This window comes from Solanum lycopersicum, chromosome 3, assembly GCF_036512215.1.
Source record: "Solanum lycopersicum chromosome 3, SLM_r2.1".
Classification (NCBI taxonomy): Eukaryota; Viridiplantae; Streptophyta; class Magnoliopsida; order Solanales; family Solanaceae; genus Solanum; species Solanum lycopersicum.
This window is the reverse complement of record NC_090802.1, coordinates 2225040-2234663: the sequence shown is the minus strand read 5'-3', so window position 1 is coordinate 2234663 and position 9624 is coordinate 2225040. Positions and strand designations below refer to the sequence as shown.

Genomic DNA, 9624 nt, shown 5'->3' with positions numbered 1-9624 from the left:
TTTTAAATATCAAATCAAATTATTTGTGTCCGATTTTTAAATTTATAAATCAAACTAAACGAATAAAATTCGGATTATGCAACTTTGGATTTTTTAGGGTTTTTTTCGAATTTTTGGGGTTTTTTTGATTGATTATTCATAGAACTTCAAATATTTCTTCAGTTCTATCAAAATGCAACTATCTAAGGTGTTTTCTCAAGTAAATAACAAAAAATATGATATGATTAATGACCATAAAATATCCAATAAAATAATAATAATAAATCGCGTAAAACAAATATTGCAAAAATTAATAAGTCATAATGAAATTGATCATAATTTAAAGTACTAAATCATGCTAAAAATAAGTTTAGTAAGTAAGAGTTACATGACTAAATATTAAAAGAAAGTAATATTAGATCATGTATTTTAATGTCTAAATCTATGTAAATCTAAAAACAAATGTTCAATATTATTGTCATTTGTAGTGTTGAATTGATTTTCTTTTTGCATTAGTATTAATTTGATTTTTATTTAAACTTTTTTATAATTACCAACATGTATGGACTATAATCTTTATTAGATTATTAAGAATTTTAACTTCCAAACATAAAATAAATATATTAAAAGATAGAAATTATGAAAAAGTATAAGCGATATTTAAAAATTATATCAAAGTAAGTATTTTTACGCATAAATTTTTTTTAAAAAATTATATATATAATGTCGGGTTGATTTGGTCTCGGATTGATTTTTTTTAGTTGAAACCAACCTAATCCAAATATAATCAAAAAAAATTTTCAACACCAAACCAAATCACTAATTGAATTTTTTTTTTTAATTTAACTCAATTTACGATTTAATTTAATTTTTCGATCGATCTTGTACACCTCTAATACCATACATGTTATAAGTTAAATTCCTTTTTTGAAAACTGAGGCAAGGGAGATAGCAATTTGGAAAAAGTTAGAAAAGGAGGAGAAAAAGAAAACCTTAAAGTAATCACAATTTTTTTTTTTTTTTTAAGAACAAGGACAAGAAAGTATATAGAATTGGCTTGTAGTGGTTGATTGAGGAATTTCATTTTGAAAGAAAGATGAGTGTACTGCTGAATTGGACCTATTTCAGGAAGAAATTTTCTTCTATAGTATGATGAGCAATTTCTTTTCACTTTTGACAGATTTAGCCAAAAAAAAAAATAAAAATTGACAGAGATAGTTGATGAAAAAACAAAAAGCTTTTTTTTTTTTTTTGTTATTTAAATTTTCTTTCTGTTCTCTTTTGGCAAGGCTAGGACTATGTGTGTGGGTCAAATATCAGGTCCTTGAGGACATAATTAGTGTAAAAATTTATTGTTTTCTGCTATCACATCTCTATTTAGGTACACTAAAGTTTGCTTGGGTGTTTGTACTTTTGTGGCAAAAGTTTTTAGGGGAAATATTTTTGAAAGAAAAATTGCATCTTCACAAAAAATTATAGGAGTTCTAATAATTCGAGAAACACTTTGGTGGATTAATTAGTAAGTACTTCTTTTTAGTTTCGTCTTGAATTTGAATCATTCTGGATATGGAGTCGCCTTAATTTGATAACACGATAACTTTTTGATACTAATTCCAGTTTAGTTTAAGTTTTAATGTGCATACCGAATATCAAATAACACTGACACACCATCTTAAAAGCAAACAATTACCCTACCCTTTTTGTAGTAAATCTTTTCTAGAATAAACATATATATATATATATATATATATATATAATAAATAAAAGAGAACCTTCACTAGAAAAAACTATTCTAAAAAGTTGTCAAAGTGAAAGTAAAAGTATATTGTGTTTCGGTGAAGTGAGCAAGAAAGTGTAGATGAAATTAAAGTTTATAAAGATTTCAACTTTTTGTAATTCAAAAGCACATTTTTAATTATAAAATACCGTATTAAAAGAAAATTTTACGTACTACCTTTTTTTTTTTTTTTAGGGAAAGCAAACACAAAGTGAACTTTAAAGTAAAAACTGTGTTTGTGTTTTGACCTACAGTACAAGTTCTTATTTAAAATCAGTATATAAAAATAAAATTCCGAATTATGATTTTAATTTTAAATTTTCAAAAAAAAAGAGAACTATTCGAGATTTCTAAATTTTTTAAATGTAAAACTTCGACTCATAGCTTTATATTTTGTAAAGATTGCATACGACTTGAAAAAGGTTACTCCTTTATAAAATTATGTATATTTGAAAGTTTTTTAAAAGAATATGAAAATACGTGATTTATCAATATGATGTCTTGAAATATTCTGATATACATCTTAATTAGTAGTATTAGGTTTTTTTCTTATACTAATTTTATACTAATTAATGAATTGAACTTGTACATATTAGTTGTAGTAGCTTAATTGTTGTGTTATTATGAGAAACTTTAAGCTCATCTTTCCATAAAAAAAGATTAAGAATCATATCATAATGATTTATGATTTGATTTCTCTTTTTGATGCAAAAGTGAGTGGCTTTACCAAAAGTAATGACGTAACCTTTTACTCCTTGTCTTGTTATTTTTGTCTTCAAAATTATCTATTGTACCATGCAACTCTCCTAATGAGGCCCCCCTAATGAAATATTTAAATTTTTAAATATCAAATTAATATTAATCAAATTTAACTTTCGAAAAATTAAAGGATTATTTTGGAACGGAGGTAGGGAGTAACTATCAACCTCATATGGTCCCATTATAACGTTTAATATTTGGACTAAATCGTCTGGGTTTTTTTTGTTCTTTTAGCGTGTATTTATGTTTTATCCCTTTTTAATCGAAAAAAAATATTTTTCATAAGAATTTCTGTATTAATTTTTTTCTCGAAAGATTATCGTTCAAGAAAATCATATTTGAATAAGGAATAACAAATTTGCAACTGATAAAGATCTGGTGAAACTTGTAGGTCATTGGAATTTGAACAACATGACAGTTTGAAACATTTTGAATTTAAACTATATTTTACTGTCAAAACAATTTTTTGAACAATTTAAAAAGGATTTCCACTTGACACTGTAAGCTTTTCATTATTTTATACATATATTCAACAGAATCAACACTTTTAATCTAAATTTTATATTCATATTAAATAAAATAAAAAACTCATATAACAGTCATGAGGTAATATAGGATGTGACTAACCACTATAGAAGATTGTAATAAAAGCAAATTAATGAGTTGTTTATTGAGATATAGTAATAGTAATTTACATTAGAGAAAAAAGTAAAAAAAAGCAACAACTCCTATTATTTTAGTTTTAATCACTACACTTCATTTACTTTTTTTCCAAGTAGAACGAGTCAATTTATATTGGTCCCCTGACCCTTAAAAAATGAATTGGCATCTCATCACGTGAATTACCCATGTGACCCAAGTCAGACCTTGTTCGTTTTTTCTACATCATTACACAGCACCATCATCATGCAACACTTCTTCCATAATCTCACGTTCAATCTCACACACTATACTTTCCACTTCTTCCTCAAAAAACACACTTCCACCAATTTTCATATCTCTCTCTATCAAAGCATCAATATCTTCAAGAACTTGACAATTAGCTGAGGGAAAATCTTGTATTTTCGAGCACAATGCGTCAATCAGTCCCTCCCCGTTCATCGATCGATGCTTGAGATTGTTGTTTTTGATCAAGATATCGACGAGGAGCTCGTCGACGAGGTGGAAGATCAACTTTCGATTGGATCTGAGGGTGGAATTATGTGTGGTGGAATTGAAAAGTTCCAAGTAGTGGAAAATGGAGGGGTCTAGTGGGTGAGAAGGGGAGTACCATTTGGCTAAAGAGATTGGACTACTTTTGTCGAGACCCGTACGTTTTAGTATTCTCTGAATGTACTGGTGATGAAAATTGAGCCCATCAATGGAAATAGCACCGTTACATTTGTCGCGGTTTTCTTGGAGGGTGGTGAGTTTGTAGTAGTACGAATTATGGCTCGAACTACTAGATAACTCTCTGCTGCTGCTGCTACTGCGCCTTTTCGATGGATAAGTATCTGATTCCTGAGACTGTCGCACAAACAAACATGACAACCAAATTTACAAAGAATAATTTACGTACAAATTTAACTACTGTACATTTTGAAAATCTGGCTTAAAATTGGAACAGAGAGAATACTTGATATTGAAGTAAAGAAGATTAATATTAATTTAGTACCTGCTTGATGAGTAACTTGGTGGTTGGAGGAGAAGGGTCTTTCTTTAATGGCAAAATAGTTGGAACAGTACTGGTGTTAACAAGTTGATTTGACAATGGAGTTTTCAGCTTGCATTTCTTCTCTGAGAAATTTGCTTTATTTGTTGCTGCTGCTGAACGAACAAATAGCTCTTCTTTCTTGCTCCGAATGGCATCGCAAGCTTGCGGTGGCTTCTTTGGAACAAATTTGTCGCACTTTCTTTGTTGCACTTGGACTTTTGGCGAACTTTGAGGCTTAGGCTTAGTGACAATTTTTGCAGGTAATGATAATGTGGTAGTCTCTGAAAGCGGAGATAATGGGGAAAACTTGGGTGAATGAGAAGTTTGATGTTTAGCACTAGTACTCTTGGGTTCCAAGAATCTGAACCTAGGTGAGCAAGAGGGAGTTGTTTGTTTGCTTGATGGAAAATCATCGTCATTTCCATTGGATGGTTTTTTTGGTTTGAGCAACACAACTTGATCATATGTAGCAGCTAATTGATTATCTTTTCTCCTTATACTACTACTCGTGTTGGTAATGTCATGACCAACTTTTCTGCTGCTGACACTTTCTTTAACTTGCTTCACAATCTGCCTAGCATAGTACCCTGGACTTCTCGTTTGGTTATCATTCTCTTGTTGATGAAAACTCCTCCTACTGTTCCTCCCCATTTTCGCAGTAGACGAAGAATCTGAAAATTCAAATGCGTCACCCATGTTCTCTTTATTAATTTGAAGAGATAACCTGTGATGCTGGTGGCGATGATGATGATGATCTACATCTGACCTTCTTGCTAAAGATATTCTCGGGGTCTCTGGTAGTGACAGAGTACCTGTAGCGATATCACTACTTTCAAAGCTACTGAATCGTCTTCTGTTTTTACTGCTGTTATTGTTAACCAACACATTCTTTGACTGTGACTTTGTATTGCAATGCGTTGAAATTGAAATGCGAGGTGAGTTATTGTTTTCAGGGAGGAGATCAAGGCCCATTAGCCTAGCTACGAGTGTTGGGGTCTTGGTCCCCGCCGGTGAGCTGCTGCTACATTCTGATGATATACCATAATCTGTCCTTGTTCTTGATCCTGATGTTGACACTCGCGGTGATCTCGAATCACAGCTTGTTCTGATTTGAATACCTACCTGAAATATAATTATATCTCTATTTTCAAATAAAATAAAAATTTGCCTCAACTGAACATGAATGAATTACAAAAATTAAAAAAAAAATAAAGTATCTTCTCTCTCTCACTACAACATTGGGAAGTGAAAAGCTTATTATAATAATATTTTTAAAGAAGATAATGAAGGTAACGGTTACAATTAGACTAACCGGGATATTCAAATTTTGTTCGTCCACTTTCATGGTTGATGAAGATGACAATGAACTTGATACTGATTTCCGTTCCGGAACAGCCTCATCTAACTCCAAGCTGTTTCTTGGTGCTTCAACTCCTGAATTGATTTATTTATCGATAAAAGTTGAGATTAATCAACTTAAAAGAAAAACAAAAAAACTAGAGAAACAGAAAAAGCATGAATATAGTCAAAATTTCTAGATTCGGTAGTAACGATGTATACCTTTGAGTAGAGAAGGGTCTTTGTGATGTTGAAAGAAAGAAGGATGATGATGATGTTGCTTGAGAGAGCGAGATTGTTGGTTCAAAGCTACTTGAAAATGGGGTAAATCGAAGATTTGGAAACACATGCAACCAGCCGGAGAAGGTGCCGCAGCTTCATCATTAATAATATTATTCATGACTTGTTCTTCTCCTTTTGTTTTTCTTCTGCTACTGGATTTACCACTCCCACTGCCCCAGTATAACCACTCTCTGCCCATTTTGTTTTTCAAAAAAAAAAAGAAGCTGGATACACAACGAGTAATAAGAATAAAAATGACAATACTAGAGCGGAAAATGCGGATCCATGAAAGGGATGAGATTTGAGTATATACCTGGTGGATTGAAAAAAAATGCTTTGTAAGAGGGGGTTTGCAGTAGTCACTCACTCCCAAGCAAAGAAATAGAGCAGGAGGAGAGAAGACCAAAGACCAGAAAAAAAAAAAAAAAACTAACTCTATCTACTCTTGGGAATAGAAATTCAAAATCTCTCTCTATGGAGGAGTAGTAGTAGTATTGGGTGAAGAGAACGATATGCGGTATAACGAGGCAATGGCCACTATTCTTCAGTTGCGCTTTGTGGGGTTTTAAATACCCGAGGTTTATTGGGGATCTGCATCTAATCTAATAGAGTAAACTCCCTCTTTCTTTTTCTTTTTCAAAATTATGACCTACTTTATTTATCGCGCATAAATCTCGTAGCGTAAAGATCTAAATTATATTTTATCCCTCTTTTTCTTTTAACCATGGTTAACATAACCTCATATCTTTAAGTTCTTACGATATTTGTCTACTATTGATTTTATTTGCTTTTTACTTGTTTCCTTTAGTCTCAATTTATATGATATATTTTATGTTTTAAGAGTTAAATAATTTAAGTTTGATAAAAAATATTGTACATGAAATCTTCAATCTTTTTAAATGAAATTTATGTATTAAAAAGTATTACTAATCACAATTATTGATAATTCAAAATGTTTATACGATCTATGAAAAATTTAAGATCAAAGATTAGACTTGTTTGACTCTTGAAATTCGTAAGATGACATATAAAAATGGGACGGAGGTACGTAGTACTAAATTATAAATAGAAGGGTGATTTATTATATCACCTTTTTTAAATATTAATAAATAGATTAATGCTAAATGGACAAAAGAATTTGGTCAAAAATTTAGAAAGTATATAATATTTTTATTATTTTAAAATAAATTGATTTTTTTTCATTTTTAATTGACATGTATTAAAGTTAAAAGAATAAAAATGTTTAAAAGGTAAAATAACATAATGTGAAATATGTTATTTCATCATTCTGGTCAAAATGATTTTTCCTAATAATTATATTATCTTGAAAAATATAATAAAAAAGTATTCATTAATTTCATAAAGACGACAAGTCTTATCCCGAAATAGGATAATGAATATTTATTATTGGGCGGAGTACTAAAATGAAATGAAGGCAGTATATAAAACTCTTTTCGTTTTAATTTATTTTTGTGATTTTGACTTGATATAAAATTGGAAAAAAAACTTTTGAATGTAATTTTAAATTTAAAATACATAGAATGTATTAAAATATCTTTTAATTTTATAATTATAAATATATCAGATAAAAAATAAAATAAAATAGTAATACAAAAACTGAACTTTTTTTTAAAAAAATCAAAAGTAAGACAACCATCTTGAAACGAATAGAGAAATAATTTGAGAGAAAAAAAATGTAGGATACCAATATAATTTTAAAAACATACACTTCCATTGTAACTAATTGGATGTACTAAAAAATATATTCTATTGCATCTGGGAAGGAGCTGAGAGGAGAAAAGTGATGGGGGATGTCATATGCTACTTGCTTCTTTACTTTTATTTATTTATTTATATTTTGAACTTTATGAGTTACCTGAGAAATATAAATTGTTTATTATATTTATTTTTGTCTACTTTTAATTGTTTATATATTTTTAGAGTTGAATTATAAGAATTTTGCTAGCATTTTATAATATATTTTTCATTATATTAATATACAAAAAGTTATAATTTATAATGTTTTTCACAAGTTTCTGAATATCTAAATTATGCATTCAGATATAGATAAGTATATTTTAAATTTATTGTATATACCATTTTTTTTAATTTTGTGCAGTACAAATATATATTTCGTATTGAGATTTTGATTATTCAAAACGGGGTCTAAAATTTATCTAGAAGAAGACAATGCTCATAATAGGATTTGTTTTTATCCAAAATACTAATAACAAAATACAATAAAATTTATATGATGGAGTTTATACAGTGTGCACAAAGTGTTCACCTGAAGAATAAAAATTATAACAGAGATTATAGCCTGCACAAAGTGTTCACCTGAAGAATAAAAATTATAACAGAGATTATAGCCACTTCAAATTGTATTTAAATTTAAAAAAAAATACAATAAATTATATTATTTTATCATAATCCTTATCAATTAATAATAGTTATTTAGAATAATTATTGGATAGTTATGTGGGGAAGGGGAATTTTATCTCTTACAACAACTAGCATGAATATAATTTTTGAGGTTACTTATGTGAGACATACTATTAAAAGTTGCCTATTATAATAATTATAATAATGTAGGTTGTCATTTTTATCTAGTGTGGTAAAAAATCTACACTATCATTGTCAAAATTCAAACTGTATAAATCATTTTTTTTTTGGGAATAATAATCCAAATTCCAAACCTTAAATAGATCGTCTACTTGGGCGTAGTTTTCGAGTACTCTGCATCAAAACAAGTATACACTGTTCTTTTCAGAATATTCAACAAAATAAATTGAATTTCTACACTTGTCTTAAATAATATAAAATTATATTTATAAAAATAAATTTTAGAAAGTTACATAAAGTGAGGGGAAAAAAAATAAACCTACTTATCTTATGCATGTACACTTGATATTTAATGCTATACTATTTTGAAAAAAAGTTTAATTTCAAGAAATGGGACCAAAACTATGGGACTTGAGATACGGACTAGTTATTAAATTTTTCAAATTGAATAAGAGAATTAATAAATAAATAATTAAAATGATATTCATAATTAACCACATAGTGTTTTTCCCCTTCACATGTTATATATATATATAATCATTATAATCATATATAATTTACTCCAACTTGTAGAGTTTGCCATGAATGCTCTCTTCTAAGCAAATACATGTTGAATAAAATTCATAATAATTGTGTCAAGTAACAAAGAGAAATCATAATTATCGGCGTGCCTAACATTTTTTTTAATTTCGATTAAAAGGAAAGATAATTGCATTAACATGTGTGACAAAAAATTATTTTTTCTTAAAATTAAGCAAGATATTCACGTCTAAATCTGAATAATATTTTAGTCGTTAATTTTATTTCAACACCTAAGGCATATATATATTTTATATATAAATAAATATTTATTTATGTGAATACTTTTTTCATTGTTTTCTTATTATTAATGCTAAATTTTATTCAAAATATGAGAGGAAGATAAATATTTTTGTCACGTTTTTTTTAGCATAATTTAACATGTCATTGTTTGCAACAAATTTTAAAGTGATAGAAAATAAATTAAAATCACAAATAAAATATGAATAAACATGATTGCAGGTACAGTTCTGTTGATCAATTAATTCTACTCTTCTAAGATTTATCCATGATTCAAGACATTGATTCTACTCCTCTAATATTTATTCATGATTCAAAAACCGTTAGTGACCTATTTCTCAAACTAAGATAATTTAAATTTGACCTCTCTGTATGAATAATCCATCAATTTGTTATTTTTGTCGCGTTAATCCCA

General features: G+C 28.4%; 1 protein-coding gene across 2 annotated transcripts; it reads right to left on the bottom strand.

Moving 5' to 3' along the window:
- Positions 1–3154: 3154 nt before the first annotated feature.
- On the bottom strand, positions 3155–6454 carry TRM25 (TONNEAU1 recruiting motif 25). Of its 2 annotated transcripts, NM_001372248.1 has the most exon segments (5): positions 3155–4021; positions 4170–5330; positions 5521–5642; positions 5769–6052; positions 6142–6414. In NM_001372248.1, coding segments are annotated over 4 exon segments (2160 nt in total). In that variant the 5' UTR covers positions 6028–6052; positions 6142–6414; the 3' UTR covers positions 3155–3403.
- Between the last annotated feature and the right edge of the window lie 3170 nt (positions 6455–9624).